General features: G+C 41.3%; 1 protein-coding gene across 5 annotated transcripts in view; it reads left to right on the top strand.

Annotated features, from left to right (window-relative positions):
* The window catches only part of akap6 (A-kinase anchoring protein 6), a 127,642-nt gene that overhangs the window by 19,620 nt on the left and 83,518 nt on the right, over positions 1 to 24,504 (top strand). For 4 of the 5 annotated variants that reach the window (XM_088647624.1, XM_088647623.1, XM_088647622.1 and 1 more), the window contains 3 exons: positions 559 to 919; positions 18,247 to 18,498; positions 19,845 to 21,494. In XM_088647624.1, the coding sequence (XP_088503750.1) occupies positions 596 to 919; positions 18,247 to 18,498; positions 19,845 to 21,494 (2,226 nt within the window). In that variant the 5' untranslated portion in view covers positions 559 to 595. Of the gene's footprint in view, positions 1 to 558; positions 920 to 11,669; positions 11,744 to 18,246; positions 18,499 to 19,844; positions 21,495 to 24,504 lie in introns of those variants that run through there. The other variant, XM_088647625.1, reaches the window with a different exon arrangement.

Genomic DNA, 24,504 nt, shown 5'->3' with positions numbered 1-24,504 from the left:
GTAACCCAGCTATTTATTGGTCATATTGAATATCTGATAGTGGTTCAAATATTTGTTTTTAAATGCTTTCACTAATGCCCAAAGTTCAAAATGGGATACAGTATTTAGGGTATCAAACTGTTTAAATATGTAACGTCTGTCCGTACAGAGGTGTGGCCTTTGGTTTATACATTGGCAGGACATAATGGGAACAATCTAATGTGCTGAAACATACAGAAAAGGAAATACAAATGACAAATGGACAGACAGTTTATTGTCCAGTAAACTGTTTCATGCAAAACACTGAGATACACAGAGAAACAGACTGCTACCTACTGTGCATTGATCATATCCAATGGTAAATAACCTGAAAAAGATCAAAACACCAAACACAAAATGAACATTTACTCTGTTTACAGCAAAAGGGTCAGCCTGTGCAAAGATACAGTTAACCAAATCACTTTAAAGAAGCGTAGGAGAGAGGGTGATGGAGGATGGGTATCCAGATATACCACTTCCAGCTGTTCTTCTCCCTGTCCTTATTTATTCATGAGTATTGTTTCTCTTTTCCCTCGCCAGAACCAGAAGGCGTCCCCAGGACCTAGTCGTTTTTGCCATGAGTATCGCAGTGTCTCCAATGGCCACCGACGCCGTGTCGCCCATGATCACCACTGTCACTCCCACCGTCGAGCCGCGCAAGGCGGAGGAGGAGGAGGAGGAGGAGGGCAGGGGGGGGGAGCTGGCGAAGGAGGCCGGCCCCGCCCAGCGCTACGACAAGCCCCCGCCGCTGCACACGGGGGCGGACTGGAAGGTCGTCCTGCACCTGCCCGAAATCGAGACCTGGCTGCGCTGCACCGCGGACAGGGTGCGCGACCTCACCCACTCCGTCCACCAGGACACACACAACAAGCACGTGGACGTCCACCTGGTGCAGCTCAAGGTGAGGGACAGCCGGGTGAAAACCCTGGTCCTGCAGAGCCTATAGGTGTTTTTATGAGGAACTGAAACTCCTCAATGGCTCTCAATAGCGTGGTCAGGCTAATCATTGTGTGTGTTTACTCCCACGATAACAATAAGACTTGACTGACCTGTAGCAGTCCTGCTGAGGCAGGGGTGTTTGATGGAAGATTTCATTCTGTTTTGGGGTTTTATTTTCTAGACGAATAGCACTAGGGGGTCGAGTCTGAGAAAGGAGACCACCTGGGAAAACCAGGTGCTGTACTGAAAAGAAGAATAAACCAGTCACATCCTCCTAATTAACTCTGAGATGCTCATAAACATGCTCACCGGTGGCATATGGATGTTGTAATAGTGAATGATGGGAATAGTGTGGTCTGGCAGCACAGAGGCATAGACTGAATGCTCTCGATGTGGAACTGAATAAAAAAAAAATCAGAAAGAAATTAATTACATGCGTTTTCTATTTCTTGTTCTCAGCTGCAGCTCACAGGAAATGCTGATATTAGCCAACTGACAGCAAATACTGAAATACTAATTGTGTCGGTTTGCAAGTCATGCGTAATTGGTTATCCACTGTAGGTGACGCCAGCCTCAGTCACTGTTTTGCCTGGAGAGTGGTGCTTGAGCTCACAGGTTCCTACACGGTGGGTGCATCAACTGTACCAATAATCATAATCGGTTGCATTCAAACACGTAAATTTGGGACAGCGTACTTTCTAAGAGAAGCGACTGATGGTAAAGGATGTATTGCATCCAGTTCAGATTTCACAACCTGCTGCTCCAGTCTTAGAGCAGATTCACAGTTTAAATCATTTTAATTCCAAATGGTCAAACTGAAGAAACACGGAACAGATAGATGCCTCAGTTGCTGGTGGGGTATTATTTGTGGTTATGGGTTAAAAACTCGAGATCTGTCAAATTCTCTTGTTAATGAATTCCCTGCCTCATTTCTTACTGTTTCTCCTATCAGACATTACACACTATAACGTGTGTTTTATCCGAATTACATTTCGCCTTGTAAGTATAAAATCATATATTAAGTTTCTAACTATTTTCTAAATTTTGATTAATCTTTATGGAACTGGTTAATAATATTTGTAAAACACCTGCAGTAGCAAATGCTGATCCCAGCAGATCATTTCGGCGGGTGTCTGAGTCTACTGCAGTGGTATATTTCTTTCCTGTCCGCTGTTCGAGAGCCCAGACAGCTGACTTCTGAGCTGCCAGTCTCTGCTTATTGTAGAAGCCTATTAGTATTACGTTGAGGTTGTAATATGTAAAGTGAGTGCCTTATTCTTGTGCTATGCACTGACTGGCAGACACCACACAGTTGCCCTGATTCTTTCTTACCTCTGTCCATGCCTCCATGTTTTTACAGCCATGTGAAGAAACTTTATTGTGATTTAACACTGTGTTGAATGTGATCTTGCTCTCTGGACCTCAACCAACAGCCTTAAAATCGACAACCTGTAAGGATAAAGAGTACTGATCAATAAAGAGGTTTAGGTGATTTCTAACCCAACCTGAAAACAACTAACTGCACTTTTGGCTGTAGTTCTTTGGACCCTGCAGTGCTAATGAAACTGAAAGCAAAATATGTTAAGGACAGATACAAAGAGGTAGAGACAATGTAAACACTGAAAACCCTCTACTGAAGCAGGCTTTAACTGATAGTGAACATTGATGAGTATACATCAAGTCTCAATCGATTAGTTATTGTGATATACTCTTTTCATATTCTTGTTGAAAACCAATCAGATTCTTGCAATCCAAATTGTAATATTTAAAAAATCCCAATCACAAAACTGACACCAGAGTTCCAACCTGGAAAGTCAATTAAACAATTAACCTACCTTTTAAATTAAACATATGTGTACAGTATCTATTTAATTAGACAATTGCATATATATGTAATTTATCTTAAGGTTTTTAATACTTGATTACACAAGACTTCAAAGTCTGGTTAGAAGTACTGTACTATCATTATGCAGCTAATTATATAATTAGAATAACCAAATGAGAACATAAGTGTGGCAAAAACTAGAAGACATTGGGCCTTCCAGGAACTGAATTTGATTACCCTTTTATATTATTTTAGAAAAATAATAAACACCGCATCAGTATCAATCACCATATGTTTTCAGCCTAATTAATATGATATGATAAAATCAGCAGATCTGGAACTGACCTAAATTTGGAACAGATTGTGACTGCCCGCCACACTAATACTAAATTCTACCTGGAGGGATGTCATTACAAATCGAAGTGAAGGATATCAGAGTCAGCTGGTCAGCTGGCCAGAATGCTATCCAGGGCTGCTCTCATTTTGTGAGACCATTTCGTGTAAAATTAATATCTTCGTCTTGCACAGGGGCGTACTTTGAATTATAATGTTACATAATATAATATAATGTTTCTTTATTAGCCCTATACAATTTCTTACATTACGAATTCGTCTTTTTGCATACCCCAGCTTTTCTCCAAGGAGACACAGACAGGGAGAGAAGCTTGGGGTCAGAGCGCAGGGTCAGCCATTGTACAGCACCCCTGGAGCAGTTGGGGTTAAGGGCCTTGCTCAGGGGCCCAATGGAGTAGGATTCCTCTGCCAGCCACGGGATTTGAACTGGCAACCTTCCAGTCACAGGCACAGATCCTGAGCCACAGAGCCACCTCTCCGCCCGTGTGCCATAGGTTTCTGTCAAAGAGACGCTCCGTGCCATTTTAATGTTTGTCAGAAGCAAATGCCTAGAGATGCCTCTTTTTCCTTCATGCTGTGTAATATCTCCATAGCTGTCAATGCTGCGAGAGTGATGGTGGTAGCATCTTGATGGTGAGCTTGTGCAACAGCACTGGAAGCAGTGGTGCATCTGCAACAAATTAGTCTGACTGATAATCCTTTTAACATTAAAAATGGAAGAACTCCAGTAATGATTCCTCCTCCCCGTGTTACAGTTTTTCCAGTAAAGTGCAGTAGGAAACAAGAAAACAATTTGTTTTTGAAAAAATAAAACTCTCCATGGAGGATTCTGTATTCAGTTTGATACAGATCAACATTCAGCTCATCTTGTCTACCTGCTCAGTCTACCAGAAACTCATAAAACCAGCACAGTGCTGTACTACTCCCTGAGTCATGCTGTAGAGTTCCATGTCATGTGGTCACCTGAGATGGTAAATTCATGTTTTTACTGCAGCACAATGAGAATTCCCAGGGACCCACAAAGATCATGGTGGGTTTAATACCTAAATCAGGGTCTCCGTCCCTGGTCCTGGGGATCCCCAGTCCAGCAGGCTTTCCAAATCACCCTAAATCCCCAATTACTAAAGACCTGGAACACTTTCACTGTGAAGAATTAATCATCTGATATGTTAAACTAAGTGAATTACTCAAGTTCTTCTCTGGTCTGACATGTATTGAGTTTAACTTGACAATCCTCACTCCATTCTCTGGTTCTCTTGCTCCTTGACTCCTTAATGACTTAATTGAATCTTTTAGTGACTTAATACGTCTGAATTACAACTGTTTATGAGTCTATAGTTACTCAGGAGTTTGAGTTTTCTATAAAACATTTAGGATTGTGGCTCTCAAGGAACACAAGTGAGGAATACAGTTTGAGCTAATGCAGTACAATGCAGTAATGCAGTAAGTCGATCTTCAAGGATTCAAAATGTTGGAGTAGAAGTGGAAATGGAGTCTGGCTCCTGTCTTTTCCAACCTGTTTTTGAGACTGTACAGTGCAAAGACTGGCTTTAATTGACCGTGTTCCTTTTCAGTTGTAGATCAGTAGGTGCAGTTCTGTTACTGAAATGTCAGAGCACTATGTTCAAAGGCCTGTTTGCCGTTAGGCCCAGCTACATTCAATTAATATTTTAATTTCAAAATAAAGTTAACGTCTATGTTAGAAATCACTAATTCAAAATTAGTATCAGGAATGGTCTCCCATAGAAATTTCTTAATGAACAGAAGAATAGGTCTGTTGAAATTTGATTTTATTTTAGTGTAACTAGACTCTTCATGTTACTAAACCCTCTTAAGTACTCATTACTCCAGAAATGCAGTGTAGTGTGTTTGCAACACAAACGGGCAGATGTTTTTGGATTAACTTGGATGTCAAGCGTGTTATTATGCACTCTGTAATTACTGAAATTCCTTCATAGAATATGACAGCAAGATATGTGATGCGCTGAACAGTGTGTTTTGATTTGCTTGTGAAAAATATAATTGCATCTCCTTTATTTGTTGTCTCCAAGAAACTCCAACTCCATCTCCAGCTACCTGAACTGTGGATAAAACAAGCACCATATTTGACATCTGTACTGCGGAGCAAACTGAGTAATGGCTAGAACGAGTGTTAAACTTTCACGGTGTAGACATAAGGCAGTCTCTCAGTGCAATACTGCACCAGTAAACAAATGAGAAACGTGACATGTTAGATGCTATTAGTACTGACCAGGTGAGGAAATTGGTGTATTTATTATGTATGTTAAAATTAGTGTAAACAAATGTAGAATAAAACTATACCCTATAGCCTGAGCTTATTAGCAAGAACTGGCAAGTACCAGCAAACTGCTAACAATTTATTATTGTGGCCTGGAGATAAACTAGAAGTGTTAGTTGTCTTTTGTTGAAGGAGCAAACGTGGAATATAAGGCTTAAAATGAATTGAATGAATTGTTGTGTTCTGAGTAACTGAGATACCGACTAGTCTGCTCTTTCCCTCACGTCATACAGATACTTGATGAACATTGACTCACATAATAGTGTGATTTCCTGTGACACACAGTTAGCTAAACCACAATGGCTCACTGTGTGTTTAAGAGGGAGGTACTGGCATGATGTATTGTACAGCATCCTTGTTGATATCTTCCAGACTGCTGGAAGCAGCCGATCTACCAGAGCCACAGGAACTAGCTGTCTAATGAAAAAGATTCATGCTGACAATGTCTCTGTCTGCCTTGACTGCAGCAGAGACATCAACACTATTGGTCAAACACAACTTTCTGTTCTCATTAGTTGTATCAAATATGTATGATACTGAACAGGTATGATGTAATTTAATTTCTAAATTACATATTTTTTATTTATCAAGCAAAATGTTCTGTTTGCCAGGGCCTTGATGCTGAGAAATTATTGCAAATATTTTCCTTATCTGAATGTTGGCCTGGATTAATGCACACTGGGCTAGTACAGTAGTTGGGGATTATGTCATTTATTTTTTGACCTAGTAATTAAGGCATTGCCTTTTTTCTAAATTCAGGCCAATTATTTTGGTATACCCACTCGATATGGAATAGCCAATTGTGTGTTTTTAACCTCACACAGGGTGAATGAGGAAGTGTGGGGAGGCTTTTCTGACCCACCCACCCTTTTGAGCCAATCATCTTTTAATATGTCACAGGAAGCACCGCCCCTGTCCACTGATTGGAGAAGAGGCATGTCCTTCAACAACAGAACCACAAACCTGCTTGGGCCTAGGACACCACAGGGGGCACTGAGACTCCCTGAGTGACACACTGAGAGCCCTGATCAACTGATACCCCCTGCCTGCCCTTCACTGAGTACGGCCACATGGGAATTCCCAGTCGATGTCAGCCAGAGACATGACCCAGTTCTGAACCTGTGGCAACAGAGCTCAGTCTGTAATCAGGGAACATTTTCTTTCTGCTGAGATTTTGAGTCACTTTCTGGCAGAAACAATGCTCTGCTGGCTTTCAGTCACTCGGAAATGTGAGAAGAATTTGTATTCATGCTGTTTAGTTGCCTTTTATGTCTGAATATGCTTCTCAGTGACGAGCAGAATTGATTTTCTTATCATCTTACCTTGGCTGAAGCGAAATTCGAGCACTGGCTGATGCCGTGTTTGAGTACTTCCCATTAATTCCTAGAGCAGATAAGTGTTGGAGTATAAAAAAGATTTGATCTTCACAAAAAATGAGAAATTGTCGTGTGGCATGGCAAAATGCGTTGTTATTGAAGAAGAGCATTCGGAAAAACAGCTGGAGATTTTGACAAAGTGGATATTATGTGAATATGAAATGTTAATCTTGAGAGTCTCTCCTTCTGAGACGGACTATGAGTCTGCCTTTGACTGCCAGTTTAAATGACTTTCATTTTAGCTCATTTGTTAGTTGTGGTGTTTGCTTTTCTGTATCTGATTATTATACTATTGGAAACGAAGTCAGTGATCTATTTACTATTTCTCAGAGTTAACCTATTTAAATATATCTCTGTGTCTTGATAATGACAGGGGTTATTAATAGAGCCTTTAAAATGTGGCTTTTAAGTGACATTTGTTTTTTCTTTTGTATTGCACTTAACTAGATGCAAACCGTCAAACTCCTATAATAATAATAATAATAATAATAATAATAATAATAATAATAATAATAATAATAGCTTACACTTATATAGTGCTTTTCTGGACACTCCACTCAAAGCGCTTTACAGGTAATGGGGACTCCCCTCCACCATCACCAATGTGCAGCCCCACCTGGTATAACCAGTCACTGAGGTCTATCAAGAGCCAGATGCAGTTTATGATGTCATAACTTCATTTACAACACTTGTAATTCAAGGGAAGTGTTCAAAGGAAGAAAAAATACGGTCTTTTGAATTTGGTATTTCATACTCCTGTTTAAGCACAGTCAGTGCTTTCTGTGCCAGTTGATGTACCAACAGAACATTCGGCAGAAAAACATTCTGCACATGCAGTTTGTGTTCCCTGGGTGTAAGTACAGCTGGGTAGAACTAGACTCTTAGATTATCTTTTCCAGTAAGTTACAGTGGCTTGCCTGTGGCTGTGGGCCTGAGATAATTCCTAAAAGTGGAGTGCCATCTACTGGATAAAATGTGAAAAGCCAAATGCTTGGAATATTTCTATACACTTGAGATGAACGTGCTTTGGATGAATAGTGATATTTTATACATTGTTTTTCAAAGAAGCTGTTGCTTATTCTATTTCACTATAAACTCTTTTGGATTTCAAAGACTTAAAACATGAATATCCTCACATGCTATTATTTATATTTGTAACAGTCAACTGCCAGTTAACTGCATTTTGCAGATATTCTGCAAAGATTTTGTTTAAAGTCTGAAAGAATGCCTTAAAAAATTCTGATGTGTTTGGAAATGAAACACAAATTCAGAATTACATATAGTATAGTATTTTTCATCTTAACTGACGTATAGTATACTATTTAGTATTGTAGTACTAAGTATTACTTGACATAGTAACTCACAATATACAGTAAGTGCTCCTGGGGGCTGTGAAATGATGAAAACAGACCCTTAGAGTCATCGTTCTGTGTTATTTGTTGGTGGTCAGAAGACATTAATCTGGGTCCCAAAAATACAGCTGCACTCGGTGTTTCACTGGGTGGAAAGATCTGGCAGCAGCGGGAGCTGACTTCTTCAGCCTGACTTGATGCTATTTTTGGATATGAACTGTTAAGGGGCCTAAAGGCCCATTCCTCAGTCAGGACATATCTGGCTGTTAACACTGTTTAACCCACACCAACAGCAGTGTTCCCACACTGTAGGCAGATCTCATGAGCTCCGGGCTGGGATGGGGCGGTGCTCTTCCCTGTGGAACAGTATTGTCAAACCGAGGCCGCAGTGTGGTGACAGGAGACGCTGTGCCATAGGAGGTGTCATCCTTCAAATGAGATGCTAAAGCAAGTCTGGACCTGGTGGTCTTTGAAGATCCCATAGTGCTGTGACAATTTGCAAGAAATGCAACAAGGTCATGATATCCTATTCATAGGTTTAAGTGGAGAGTTGTATTTGTAGTTCTAAAGTACAAATATGACATTTTTAAAGGAACGTGTAGTTTGAAAAATAAACTAGTAGTTGAGACATATCATATTGAAAGGGGCAAGATATTTGAATGGAAAGCCACACATGCTGTACATACGGATCTCCACATTGCTGGTGCAGGAGGAGGCTGGAGTCTTCACAGCCCACAGATGACTGGCTGTATAATGCAGGCATGTGCAGAATGCAGAATGGGAGCAGTGGTGAAGACTACTCTGTGACTGTGGCCACATGGGGGGATTGGCATTTATACAGCTCTGACCATCAGCCCTAAAGCAACAAGATGAACATAAAATGCAATCAATCAGAGGCTTTGATCTGTCTGAGACATCGGCCCAATTTCCATGGGTTGGGTCCTTTTTTCTGTCTTTCGTTCTGAGGCTGTGTTTTTGCAGAGATTGTGGGAAACAGCTAAACAGCTGAATGTTCTTTCTTTATTTGTTTTTTTTTCTAAGGCTTATAGGTCAGTCCACAGCTAGAGGGGCCTAGCAGCTGCTCCTGTGAATTTATTTATAATGATGTAACTGCATTGCCTGGGAATTTGGTTCTGGAAGCTAGATCTGTCTGTCAAATGGCATGGTACTGGAAGAAACTGGCACAAGCAAGAAAGGGATAATAGAAATCGCTCTGTTTACAGTGTCTGCAAGACCAAAACACATTGGCTTGCAGTTCAGGCAAGGATGATTTTAGAATTATCCAGTGGACTCTGGCGAGAACTGGCTCAGTGCAAACCCCTGTTGAGCCAGGCGACAAAAGGTGAGCATGTCTGTACACAGAGGAGCCTGGAAACAACAGGTGACCAATCCAGACCTGCAGCTGTGCATTGTGCTCTTGATCTGCAAACACAAAAGCAGACGTGCTTTCTGTATGTCTCTGGAGATGTAAAAGTACCTCTGAGTGTTAAGGAAATCAGAAAGCCAAGCTGAGTGAAGGTGTGGGTGGACGTGTTATTTAAAAAGGGGAGAAAGCTTGTGAAAGATATTGTAGGAGGTGGATATTTCAGTAGACTGGAAGAAAAGGGCAAACTGAAGACCTTTCTTTTAGCAAGGCATAGTGTTATGACATAGAGATGGATAAGCAGCAGACAAAAACTCTTAATATCCAGCTGCAGTCAAATTCCACAATTGCATGACAAGGGATGAACATCTTTAGGGTTTAGGTTTCCTCTTCTGGAGGTGCAAGAAGTGGTTTTTTTTTCATTTCTCTTTGGATCTCCTGTGTGGGGCTGTTTTGGAACATTCATTGGTGCAGCCTGGTAAGGAACACCCCACTGTATTTTGGACAGAGGTGTTGCACTCAGTGGTGGTGATGCACTTTATCCCAGCACACAGGTCGGGTTTCAGAATGACCACCGAGCTGAGTCATGATTGCTGTAAAGCAGTGAACCGGAATAGCCCTAACCTAAACCTTGATAGCAGTAGTGCCTTTGGGTTTCATTCTACACTGAGCTATTAATTTCTTCACTTACCTCTTTCATTTAATTGATTACAATAGTTTCCCCAGGATTTCAGTAGGTGAAAAATTAATAACATTTGTAAAATGAGTCACGAGTTTTGATAGCCCTTTGACTTCATTTTTGTTTTTGGTAACTGGTATAACTGCGGTAGTGAAAAAGAAATCCAACACCTGTCATTCTCTTATTTGAGCCCTTGCTTTGAGCTCTATAATTGGACGATAATTCCTTTTTCTAGTTAAGGTAGATGTCTGGGAAACTTAAGGAAATCAGCCTTGTGATAAACGTTGTCATTAGCTGTTATTGTATGTTAATTATTTAATTGACATGAGCATCATTTCTCCACTCAGTGGGGCTTCTGTAATGGTCTTAATAATAGCACATCTTATTACCTGTCTGGTTTTCAGCAGCATTTTATGTGCTTCATAATGCAGAGACAGGCAAAAAACTAGTGAGCCTATAAACGAGCTCTCATGAGGTAAATATGTCTCTTAAATTAATACCTGGAGAGTGAAGGTTTTATTCCACTGCTCTCCTCAGCTTTGTTACTCACATCAGTTCATATTTTCTATTTATTTTGGTACATGATAGGAAAGCTTAAAAATGTATCACTAGATGTCATTTAAGGGTTTTTTGACATAGTTTAACAATTACTAGCCATCCCCAGATTCCTAATCTTGGTCTGTGTCTTTAAACATTTACGCACCAGGTCTAGTATTTTCCAGAATGTGTTGTAATTTCATTCAGCAGTGTATCTAAAGTAGAGTACAGGGGATACAACTGGTTGCCTGTTGATGTTTTCACACTGTTGAAGTGGCATGCTTTATTTAGCATATTAATGTGTTTCACTTGGCCATTAGTTCCACAACAAGGATTATATCCTGTTTTTTTTTCATTTTTAATACCTGATTTGTTATTTGTTATGATAGTGTCTCCCATCACAGCCCTCAATGAAAGATTCAGTGCTTTCATCTTTCATCCTCTAGAATCTATTCTGCACTACTGTTCTCATGTACTACATGTGTTTCTAACACATCTGATTCTCCTCCAGCAGTTGTTCTGTCTTATATTCTCTTATATTAACAGGGCTGTCCTTCAGTGTACTCTAGGCTCATAAGGTCAGCCCAATACTAGGTGCTCTATTGTACCTTAGTACGCTTTATAACAAAACGAGTCAGTGTGGCTGCCCTTGTGCATTTTCTTTGTTTTGAAGGGCATTCCTTTTTTCTACAGCTAAACACAGAAACCGACAAAATACTGCGGGTTTCTGTCTCTGAGCTTGGCTTCTGTCTTTCTTGTGCTGGCGACCCAAATGAGCAAACTTCAAAGCTGACCTCGCCTCTCTGACTTCACGAGAGGCACTGGGCAGCTGCCTGGGCACATTTGACTGTAAGTCACTGTGAGTGTGATTCAGTGAGCATTCTGACTGGAGTTAGGTCACAGCCTAAAATATCCCTGCTAACTGTCGTCAGACCAGCCCAGTAGGAATGCCGGTGCGAAGGACAGGGTGCCTGTCTCTGTTCCCGGGAAGTGAAATCCAGGTCAGTAGGTGTGGAAACCCGGAGCATGGACTGTGGTGTTGATAAGTCTTATTGTCATAAAAGAAGAGACACATGTATACTTTATTTTTCATTTTTTACACTCCCAAGTACAACAGCTATCCTATAACCTACAGAAATAGACCAGACAGCCAGGAGCGCGTCTTGCTGTGGCTGAATGTTGCATGGGAATAATCAAGCGGATTCACTGGTTGTAATCAAAGGAGTGAGGTGCAGCTTTCATCAAAACTCTGAAAGCATTCACAGCGAGCGAAGGACTTCCGTGTGCTGACTCTTTCCTTGATTGGGTAAGTGATCGGAGATGCAATCAGAGCTGTGAAACGCAATGGGCCTTGAATGTAGCTCAGTCTGGTTTCTCCTTCAAAATGCTTTTGTTTGTTCATCATTCAATTGATAGTTCATTGATGATAGGCCTGTCCTTGTCTTTTGCTACATGACTTTTGGATATTCTGTTTTCAAACTGTAGATGTAGCAGCAGCACGCTAGAGGCAATTAAATGTCAAAGTCTTGGTCTTTTTTTTTTCTTTCTCATTTTTGTTTCCATTAAAGTTGTTTGCAGTTTATCTCACATATAAGGTTAATGATTCCAAGTTAGGTCCTTCCCATGCGCATAGCTTTGCACATGTGTGTGTGTTACACAGCCTGTTACTGTTGCCCAAACATTTGCTGTGTGGGTGACAGCTGGATCTCATTCAAACTCTCGTAAATATGGACAATTCTGAAAAGTGTATTCCCTGCAGACCTTGTTTTGTTAGTAATGGCTGTGATAAGTTGTCTGCTGCAGGGTATTATGAAAGTGAACAGGTATGGGTATGCATTGTTGTAAATATTTCTCACTATTAAAATCTCAGCCTAATTTTTTTCTCAATTTGGTGGTGGTATACTGTAGTGGGTAAGCTACTGGGCTCTTAACTGACAGATTGTAAGTTCAGGTCTCCACTGTAAACCATGCTGTTCTTCCTTGAGTGAGGTGCTTTACCCCTGTGCCCCCAGCTGTGTAGGGGGGACCAGCACTGCTGGGTGTCCTCCTGTGTCACCTGCTCTCTAGTCCACTTAACACTGCAGAATGAGCTCTTGCCTAATGAGCCACTATACTCTGGTGTGGACTTTACCTTTTTATATCACTGTTTAAAGCACGTGTTCTAGATTCTAGAATGCTATATTACTTTGGAAAGAGTTCTTTACTTTAAGTTCGAGAACTAAGAGCATTTTCACTGTCATTGTGTTGTTATTCAGCTACAGTGTCCATGCTTTACAGTGTGTGCATTGAACATTTTCCAGACTCGTACGTCGAGTGATCTACTTTCTTTCTCCTATAATATATTTAGTTGTATCTGTTTACCATTGTCTGATGACAGTGATCAAGTGAAATGGTTACTATATTGATAGCTGAGCCATTTTCTTTCTCAGATGTAGCTGTTTGTTGCAGCATCTGCATATCATAGAAATCATTGTTAAGCCAAGCCACCCTGTTGTTTGGAGGCACTGAAAATCTCTCAATATTGATAACTTCTTAAATACAGCACTCCTTCTGAACCTGTCTGGGAATACTAGTCTTTCACCTTTAACCCCATATGTTTTTGAAATGCAATATATTTGCAGAGTAAAAAAAACATTTTAACATTGATACTAATATTAAGGAAGACATGCTGTGGGACTTTGGGACTTCATACTAAAGTATAAGGCATGATGATTTATATAATGGTAAAATGCAGTTCCATTGAATTACTCCAGTGCCAGGCCAGCTCTCAGGATCCACAAAGTGATCAACGGTGATTAGCTTTCTCTTTCTCTGTCACAGACTTTCACACATTTTCCGGTCTGCAGGGAGACAGGGGGTGACATCTGGTGATTTCTGGTGCATTTCCCTGAACATCAGTGGAAGCTTCAGTGCTCTGCTGTACATAACAGGAGGCTAAACAGAGCTTGACGGAACATCTTGTGAGCACTGAGATATTGTGACAAGTGGAATTACAGGAACAGAAACTGCTACCAATTAGAGCGAGTGAATGAAGATGCATTTGTCACAAACTAAGTACTGAAGAGTACTAATAAGAGGTGTGTTTTCAAAGATGCAGAGACCACCCCGAGATAAAAGCTCAAAACAAGTAAAGTCATGAAAGTACCCTTTACACCTGTGCCATTCTCTGAGATGTAAGGAGTCCTTTGTGGTTAGAGACTTAGAGGCAGGCGTTGGTCTGCTGACATGATGTCCAGGGAGTAAACAAATGAAAACACATGGGATACAGTATCTGTGTTGTGTGACAGCATTCACCAAACTGCGGAACACTCTGCTTAACTAGTGCTGCAGCTGTGGTACTGTAATCACATTGCTATCACGGGGTTAAACTGATGTCCCCAAGTTAGCATGTGAAGCACATTTGAACAAAATTGCTTTTCTAAATAAGAGCTTCAGAAAGCCCACACTCTGGAAAAGAGTCACAAATTTGGATGCTGATGTTTAAGAACACGGAATTACTTTAGTTATTCTTGTGCCTTGTGGCTTGAGCACAGTGCTAACTGCATTTGTCCTTAGATAACTGAATCCTGGATGGTAGTGTCTCCATTAGCCATTAGCGAAGGGGACGAACGGGTTTCTGTCATGTTGACTGGTGGTGGAAAGCTCACCTGAGATTAGATCCATCAGAGCTGCTTAGTCCAGGAGCTGGGTAAAGGGGATTTGAGCCTAAAGTGCTCTTGTTTTCTCTTGTAATAATTCCCAATTACTCAGCGGCTGGTAGGATATTTGCTTTTAAACTTGGATGAGAATGAAGGATACGAACGTTTTTTTTTTGAAGAGATAACAGAAAGCAACCTTGAGCCTTGGATTATTATATACAGTACTAATCGATGAACAAAATATAAGCAGATGGTCATATAGGAACTTGGCCATTTGATCTGATCAGTACCCTGCAAGTGGAAACTGGCATGTAGTTTAACACCACCACACAAGTGTAGTGGTGTTAATGCTTTTAAGATGTTAAAGTGAATTGTAATGTTGTTGTCATGTCTTCATTTCCAGCTGTTTCTCCTCTCTTCATGTATAAATGCAATGCTGGATGAGTAACGACCAGTTACACTAGGGTGTCAGCTCTGTTTATAATTTTCTAAACCTTCATGTCTCATGACGGTGCTGTTCACAGGGACTGGAAAGTTTGAATAATTGTGACCTCTTCTCCACAAAACTAGGTTTCTTATTCTTAGAGCAGGGTTACTAAATATTTGCTTTTTCATTCTGATTGTATTCTTTCCAATACCCTGTCCCAAAACCTGACTTTTAGAACTTGTCAGTAAAATCTAATCATGACATTTCCAAATTCTAGGATCAAAAATATGCATTCTTGCAAGTCCTTAGAACACTCCCTATCAAATTATCAAAGTTTCTTAATCACATATAAGAAAGCACAAGCTGTATTTAAATAGTATATCTAATATGTAAATAACTTATGTTAAAATCCTAAAAGTCCTATATTTTCACCAAAGTCCAGTAAAAAAACAATTGAAACAAAGTAATTTTGGTTTCATTTTATTTGCAGTTTCATTTTTTATTTGTATGTGTGGGAATTTTGGCTTGTGAGGCCAAACTCATCTCAGCATTAGGTCTTGAACTGTGTGACATCTTTGTTTTGTAGTTTGCAGAGACTGAGAACGTGTGTGGAACTGGCATGACTCACTGCTTCAGCACATGTAATTATCAAGAGTGTAGTAGGGTTTGCAGCTCATATTTGTTTAAATATTAAACCAAAAACCATGCATATGGATAACTGGTGAACTGATGGAAATCTTGATATTGTAGTAAATGGGTAAGAATGCACAAATATTTTCTGGCAAAGATGCTTGTCTGTATAACAAGCTAGAACATTACCTAACATAAACATGAGGGACCATAAAGTACTGTATTTCATTTCACCTGGTTTCACCTTCGCCTGAAATAAACAAGCAGAATCTCTCTCCGTTCCCACCAAACACAAGTGAGTAGAATTGGAAAAAAGCTGTCACTGGAATGATAGAAAGGAGCTTTTTTTGACTTCACACCTTTCTCCACCCCTCTCCACTTTGCACTTCCTGAGTGGCCTCTCTGCCACTTTTCCATCTTTTGTTCTCCTGTGCTATTTAATCTTTGCCATCTACCCTGTCTTTCTCACACCTGAAGAAGGCTCCACAGCCGAAACGTTGTGTTTCCTTTTTTTTTCAGCGTGAAATAAACCTGTCACCTGTTCCTTTGCAGCCTACGCATGCTGTCGCAGCTCCCTACTTGAAGTTCTGTATCTCACTGCCTTTCTTAATATACTTCATTGCACAGAAACTTTTTAGTGGACAACAAGCACCTACAGTACAGTACCATATGCTTGCTTCCATTTTTGACATCTTTTGAAATCCTGTGTTTTTAATGTGTTGCACTTTACATAAAAAGCTGCTGGGTAATCTCAAACACATGAAAATGCTCCTTTCTATCATATTCCAGTGACAGCTTATTTCCAATTCTACTCACTCATGTTTGGTTAGAGCGGAGAGAGATTCTGCTTGTTTATTTCAGGCGAAGGTGAAACCAGGCTTTCAGACCAGGTGTCATGTGACACTTGACAGCAGCTGTAGGCTGAGGGCTCAGCTGTTGACGTGAGAGACAGTTGTGAAGGGAGTTGGTCTTGTATCCAGTACTACCACAGAAGCATGCAAGAGCTGTTTGCACAGACTAGCGCTGAAGGAAAAGCAGCCTCTAGTCCAATGTGCACAATGAACTATAGTTTTAAAGGCTTTGTGCAAAAACTGAGTTAAAAAACATTAGTAGAGAATAATCGGAGCCACTCTTAGTTGTGAGTTTTAATAATAGATAATCTGTCCCTGACTGAATTCCAACAATGTTGTCATTTTCACTGCACATTTTAAATATCTGTTTTCTTCCTGCTCCCAATAAACCTAGATTAATAGCTGTGCATCCTCAGCTGTTAAATACTGTATGTATTTTCATTTCCTTGGGTTTTTAACCTTCATGTAAAGTAACACCTCACCTACCTGTCAGTATTTGCAGCTTCTTAGTCTATATAGCATGAAATCAAACCATGTCTCCCACCCTCAATTACTTAACTGCTACCATTTGAACTTCAGTAAGTTTGCTATACTGTATTTCTCCAGGACCCCATTTGATATATGAGAGAAAAGCAAGTTGAGGATAAGCTGGCTGTGGAATGTCTCTCTGGGCAGGAAACTGCCTCGCTTGAAAGCGAATCTGACAAGCGAGTCTTTCAGTAAATTTATAGACATCGTCTGAGAGGCTAGCGATAAAATGGTAGAGGCTGTGCCCATTCTGTGCCTGTGTAAATTAAGAACACTTAAAGAGCACAGAACCAGAATAATCCTGGGATTCATTTGCTGAAAGAAATCGCAATGTTCGGGCTGGGGTTGAATACAGGGAATTAGGAAAGCTGTTTTGGTAAATCCTGTGCATTCGTCTCATACAGCCAGGGCATCCACATTCGGCATATACTGTACTGCGGATCGACCTTCTTGTGAAAACCTTGGATTCTTGTAAGATAATTGTGTTTGCTTTCCTTTCTGACCATTTTAGTGAAAGTTGCCATTCCCTAGCAACTTCGTCTTATGAGAATTCAAGGTGAACTCCAAGTCCTTTTCCTTTCTTACCTTTCTTTGCTGGATTTCTGCATTAGATTACCCTGGTGTTGAAATGAGGCAGATTGCTTAAACTCCTGTAGCTTAATTGTTTCTGACCTGCATCATTTTTCATACATTTTTGAAAATTAAATTTTTGCTTTGTGTATTATTTTGCAATGAATGTAGTTGCTAAGCAGTTTCCAAGCTGGTAAAGTTAAACTGTATAGACAGTAAAAGTCACTGTTAAGGGCTCCAGTTGCTGTGAAAGCTGTACATGTTGGCTGGTGCCATATCAGATCATACCAATGGCAGTCATTAGCAGTATAAAGTAACAGCTCTTCATCTGGAGTTGATCACCCTTAGAAAAGGCAGCAGTGTGGAGCAGTGGGCAAGGTTCTGGATTTGTAACTGCAAGGTTGTAGGCCCAAATCTTGAGAGAGGTAGCTGTGGACCAAACCATCCTTCACATAAGTCAGTAAAACCCCTTATATGCTGAAAGACATATATAAAAAATACTTTTACAACAGATTTATGCAGTTTCATATACTGTACTATGGTAGCACAACAACTTTCAACAATTACTAAGAAATCCATTATCTAGAATCTTTTCTCACAGATTCTAAATGAGACTCCCAGATTATCAGTGGTACAGTATGTCTGTCTGTTTAATGCAAGAAAAGGATTTCAAAAATAAACCCTTTATCTCCTGAATGCTGGTTCTTCTCCTCACCTGCCTGTAAACTAGAGCTGCTCTACACCTGGGTTTGGTGCTGTAGGTCTCTTTACTCTTCTACCTGCTTTTGAAATGGGAAAGAGTTCACCCGTCGTGCATGAGTTGAATTCCAACGGCCCGTCTCTCCTCCTTCTCCGTGCAGGATATTTGTGAGGACATCTCGGACCACGTGGAGCAGATCCACGCCCTGCTGGAGACCGAGTTCTCCCTGAAGCTCCTCTCCTACTCCGTCAACATCATCGTGGACATCCGCACGGTGCAGCTGCTGTGGCACCAGCTCCGCGTCTCCGTCCTCGTGCTGAAGGAGCGAGTCCTGCAGGGGCTCCAGGACTCCAACGGCAACTACACCCGGCAGACAGACATCCTGCAGGCCTTCTCCCAGGACCAGACTGAGGTCCGTGTCCACCTGCTCTGTCTCGCTTTGGGGTTATCCCTGCAAACTGAATGGAAGTTACATGAGAATACATTGGTAAATTAATTGGAACAGAACAGTTTTCATGCAACATGTAGGTTTGTCAGTACATCCTTATAAATGTAAGAAAGCCACACTTAAGGCTGATATTCATACAGTGCCCAACGTAAAAGTGCTTTGAGCAAGCTGTTGGAAAGTCACTGTTTCTGGGGAATGCTGTGAAATATGCTTGGGCTCATTATACTTTGTTTTTATTAATGCTGTTATTGAATGTGCAGTATATTCTATATATTTAGTTTGCTGAATACTATAATGCTACTGTCCCCCAGGATTCAAGTGCAACTGTGTACCTAAACCATATTTTTCTGTGTCTGTTACAATTTTTCAAGGAAACAAGATTTCAAAATACAAATTTGAGATTGAGTGGGAATTATTTTTTTCCTCAAAAGTTTTTTTTTACATACTGTCTTGGAACTTTACACGTACACGTCTCAGGGAAATCTTAATGTTCTCATTTTCCTCCGGTGATTTCCTGGGATTAGTTTCTTTGGCATAGAGTCAGAGACAATCCAGTGTGGTAATCCCACAAGAGAAGTTGTTCACTTCTCTATAATCGATTCTTTAAAGGCTGCCTCTTAGGCACAGTAGAACAACTGGTCTGAGAGCTGATTTCTGTGTTCAAAAATGTGTTATTTTCTACCTCTTAAGCCAGCTTAAGAATGCTCTCAGTGAACGTCCTTACGAAGGACAGGATTTTGTTATGTAATGCTTTATGTCTTTTGTTTTGGGCTCACGTTTTCTTTCATGTGATGTAGTTGTCATTGCTCATAAAGGGTGCAGTGGTTACTCATAGTGTGCCAGCATTGCTCTGGTTCCATTCTGTTCCTCTCTCATTCCTCTGACGTCCCCTCCCCAGGCTGTGCAAGTGGCAGTCTCTATTAAGGTCTCTGCACTCTGTAGTGCCCAGCCCCTGGCAATGGCAGATGCTTGAAAAGCATGTGAAATTAGACGAAAGGTTTATTCTGTGCTTTCTCACAGCATTTGCAACGTTTGAGTGGGCTTGCCTTGCTTTTTGAGGGCTCCTTTTTTTTTACCCTCAAAATCCCATGCCTTATGTCTTGATTTAAAATCTTCAACACGTTTAAAACAGACAGAAATTCAGATAAAATCACATTAAAAATTATTACGAAAAGAGATGTTGCTTCTCTGATACTGTTGTCAGACTGTGCCTTGTTGGTTAAAATCAACGAGCAGCCCTTGAAAATTTATCTTTAGTTACCTAGTATACATATTTGCACATCGTACAGCTTAACCACTTAATTTTGCAGGCCCGTCTAGATGCCTTGACTGAAGTGGATGATTCAGGACAGTTGACCATCAAGTGCAGTCAGAATTACTTATCACTGGACTGTGGCATCACTGCCTGTGAGCTGAGCGACTACAGCCCAAGCGAAGACTTGCCAATCGAGCTGGAAGCCATGACCTCCAGCCGAACGAAAGCAAAAACCAATGAAACCTGCTTTTACCCCGACCTGGAGAAAGACTTTCCAGAGCTCATCCAAAGCGTTGGGTTACTGGCGGTAGCTGCTGAATGCCTGTCTTCCAAGCAAGATGAATTGCCTGTCTCTGGCCAGGATACTCCTCTGTCCTCCGCCCCACAAACCAGGGAAGAATCAAAAGCCACTTCAGGGAAGCCCCTCCTCCCACAGGGGAACACAGAGCCCCCTGGGGAGGACCTGGCCTTGGCTGATAATGCTGTGATGTCTCCTATAAAGCATCAGGGCGTTCCAAGGAGCCGACATGCATCACATTGTGAAAATCCCCTTTCCAAGAGGCCTATCAGGGACTGCTTTAACTATAATGAGGTTTCCCCCACTCAGCCATCCATGCCCAAAAAAGCCATGTACCTGGAAGGCATGTCCAGCGATGATACAGAATCCATAATCAAGAGAGCCCCTCCTTCATCGCTCCAGTTCAAAGGCGATATGAGCCGGAGCACACCCTCCCTCCTGGACCCCCCCGACAGGTCAAAGTTCTGGCTGGAGCTCACCTCTGTCTACCCCAGGAGCGCCCCCTCTGCTGTCAGCCAGTCTTACGACTGCTTGAACACCATGAGCGACAAGATCCACAAAGCTTTAGCCAACGGACCTCTGTACAAAAGAGCGCAGGGCCAAGCTGCGTCGAACCCGACTCTTCAGGGAAGCACCTCTGAGGCAGAGCAACCCAGCAGCCTTGCAGATCATCCATCTCCTCCTGAGCAACTGGGATGTGCACATGTTGTGGGCTTCCAGGAGAGCTGTAATGAAATGAAGAGCTCCCCACTTAACGTGAGCAGCCCAGAAGGGAGTGATCTCACCCCACCCGACCATAGGAAAGGACTCAGTGCCACGATTCCAGAAACATCTGCACACTCACCTGATTCCAAAAGCCTTCCAGTGGCAACAAAAGAGCATCTGCCCTCCACGTGCAATGGAACTGAGACGAAGAAGGAGCCGTGGTATGGGTCTGATGAGTACTTAGCTCTTCCATCCCAGCTCAAGAAAACTGAGATGCTGGCAATGAAGCTGGAGAACCTGGCCAAGGTTCTGCCTCAGAAACCTATGGAAGAGACCTTTCAGGATGTGGATGACTGGGAGCTGTCGGAAGTGAACTCGGACTGCGATGGTTACCTCCCTCTTCGGCTCACCAGGGTCTCCGAAAAGCCTTTCCCCGGAGGGAGGCTTTCCCCCACATCGTCCAGTGACATAGCTCCCTCCCTGGACGAGAGCATTGAGTCGGGGCCTCTCAGTGATCTCCTGTCAGAGGATGAGGTCAATGCAGCTGACCTGAGTGTCAAACAGAAGGCGCGAGACCTCTGGCTGGTCAAGGACCCCAGCCAAGCTGAAGAAACCAGCTTGGGCAGAACAGCACTGATCCAGCAGCTGCTCGATGACATCCAGCACCAGGAGAACTATGAGGATATCTGGGAAAAGATCGAGGTAATGAGGATTTTCATTTTGTTTATAGTTCTCTTTGGGATACTTTTAACATTCTGCATTAAGCTTCTCCATGTTTCAGTTTTTGGAAAAAGACATTTTTAGATTTTTTTTTCTTTATTGTTTAATTTTCTGTTGTCGTCGTTTGTTCACTGTTTATTTCTAATTAATCCACTGGCTCAGAGTCATACTCCATTTCCAACAGCGGAAATTTCATTAATCATTCAACCGGGAATATTAGGGGATGGCGATACACATTTAAAAAGTGTCTAATAAAACAGTCACTGGAGCATTAAATATCTTAATTGTATTGTAGTAAAGTTATTAAATGATTACGGATGCTGAATGCTTTATGGCCGTAGTTTTAACTTTAATATTTGATACTGTCATTAAAACAGAGTACTTTAACTCCCTCAAGTGGACAATAATAATATAACCATCCAGTGAGTCAGCAGTATCTCCATTTTACATTATCACATTTAAAGCTACTTGTGTTTAAAACTCAAAGAACAGAATTATCACAGAAAAAAATTACATAAAATAGGCTTACATAAAATCTTAAAATAGGCTTACAAAAATACTGTTTCTCACAATTTCTGTAGCTGATTCCAAAGGGTTTAGTCCTCCCTGCTCTGTATCAAAGGAAAAGGAAGGAAGGGCATTAATACTGGACCATGAATAAGGTGTTGTTGGCACTCAGAGTCATCACTATAGGGGGATCTGTGTCTTGCTGCGTTACAGTACAAAACAGAACTTCGGTCTGCATATCTAATGCTCGCATTTTTACTGTGCTCTTCCACACAGCTGTTCTATAAAAAACATCGAATTGGTAATTTAAAGGTAATTAAAACTGCCTTCTGCAATATACTGAAATTAAAGTGAAATCTTTTGAAAATATTAGGAAGCATCTTTAATAATATGTTATTACATCTAAAAAAGAAAAAAACACATAAATGATATACATTTAACAGAATATGATCGGGTGAGCATTTGAGGGGACAACATCTTAAATAGGCCTCAATTCTTTCACAACACTTCATTGGTACAAGCCTGAGATGCGCCTCAATCTGGAGGTTCACAAGCCCCTGTAGTCATTGGAGGTTGAGAGCTTATTGTGTGAAACCATTTAGTGAGAACTGATACAGCAGCAGAATCTTCCTAAGCTTCTCTGTAAGGATACTACTTGTTAGATAAAGAGGACCGAACGGAAATCTTGTTTAGGCATTTAAGCGTAATTTAATTTTAAAATGGGAAAGGAATTGGACCCTTATCACAGTTCCTTTGCCGTCAAGTTATATCTGCGCCGCCTGGCGGTGGCAATACGCAACGGCATATAAAAAACGATGCATACTGTATTTCCTTTCACACTTATACTGGGTTATCTCATTTGGCCATTATTTGTTTTCTCTTATTTGCGTTTTGTGTATTTATAGCAATATGGAATAATGAATAATTCATTACAGTTCTACAATCCGTTTACAAACGGTCAGTTTTCGAAATGTTTTTTTTTTAAACTACTGTAGTGGTGGGATGTGTTAAACTGTCTTTCCAGATCACTTGTTCTGGCCAGTGAATACTAAACCTCTTACAAGGTCCCCTGACAGACACATGCTTTCTTACACATGCGCCTCAGTGATATCAGCTAATATCCTGTACCACAACAATGAAGCCGGTTAAGAACATCAATGAATAGCTTATAAAACATCTTCAGTTTTTGTTATGTGCGTCATTAAGAGGGCTGCTAAGACAGATGAAAGCAGAGGATTGTAAAGCGGCTATAAATAGGTAATAACAGGCACAAAAGCTCAGATTTATCTAAGTTTCTCTCATTGTCCGATTGTTCAACACTCAGCAGTGTTGCTGAGAAACACAGTTGTTATCATTACTCTTACTGGAGACGATTCCGCCATATCGAGGAAGAGGAACACAAAGAAATGTGGAGTTGGCTTCCACAAATACTGGGGGTTTTCTTGCTCTGGCGTCGTCCTCCGTTTTCCCTTTGCTTTCGTCTTCGGGTTGTAGCGCTCTTCCCACGCAGAGCGAACGCCAGCAACTTCATCCCGAAACGCGGCGCAGCGAAACCCAGGCGAGGCACCTGAAATATACAGTATGTAACGCGCAGCAAGAGCAAGTGATTGATTGTATTAGCATACGGGCCGCTTCTGAAATGACTTCATCCTCATGGCAACAGACATCTGGAATTTGAGGCCTTTGCGGTGGGGGGCTTGGAAAAAGTAGTCATGTGTGAAGTTTGCTTCCTGACACAAAACTAAAAAAAAAAACTCCGGAGAGACTCTGCATCTGACATGTTTACTTCTTTGCCAGGCTACAGGTGCAATGTGTGACGAGCGCTTTTAAAGATGTAGTGCTAAGTTAAAAAAAAGGCTTTTTCCTTCTGGCTTTTTCAGCAGCAGACGAGTTCTAGTTAAACGGTGAAGACGTCTCCAAGAAGTCTTTAAAAGGTGGTTTGAGAAAGAGACGAACACTGATATCTCCGTGTACGAAATGAACGTAAAGAAGAGAAAGGGGATAGTCTGTACTGAGATCAACATCTAGGGAGAAAATGAACCCAAATTAAATCTGCTTTCATCTCAGCACTCTACATTTGTTTCTTACAAAAGAGTAACTAGGCTTCCATTCAACCCAGGGAGTTTGACGCCCGTGTTTGTGTGTGCTTGGCTTATTCTTGTTTTTATTTTACTGACGCGGCTTTCTAATGTTTCCAACGGAGACGTGTGCTGGATTTAAAAACGGCCACTCTGTATTTATGTACAGGGTCGGGCATTTTTGAAGTTATTATCTGGTACCCTAGCCTTCCTTATGAGAGTGAAACAGTGGCTCTATAGTCCTTAGACTCTTACTTTATGACTCCTTTGATCTGCAGAGCTCAGCTGGCTTGGACCTGGACAGTTCTTGTTTAAGAGATTGGAAACCCAAACAGAGGCTCTTCCTGCATCTGGCTGCCACATACTGTGGGACAGATGCACAGAGGAATTGCTCACAATAAACAAGC

The sequence above is a fragment of the Lepisosteus platostomus genome, chromosome 10 (genome assembly GCF_059453375.1).
Source record: "Lepisosteus platostomus isolate fLepPlt1 chromosome 10, fLepPlt1.hap1, whole genome shotgun sequence".
NCBI classification, from domain to species: Eukaryota; Metazoa; Chordata; class Actinopteri; order Semionotiformes; family Lepisosteidae; genus Lepisosteus; species Lepisosteus platostomus.
This window is presented reverse-complemented; position numbering and strand designations above follow the sequence as displayed.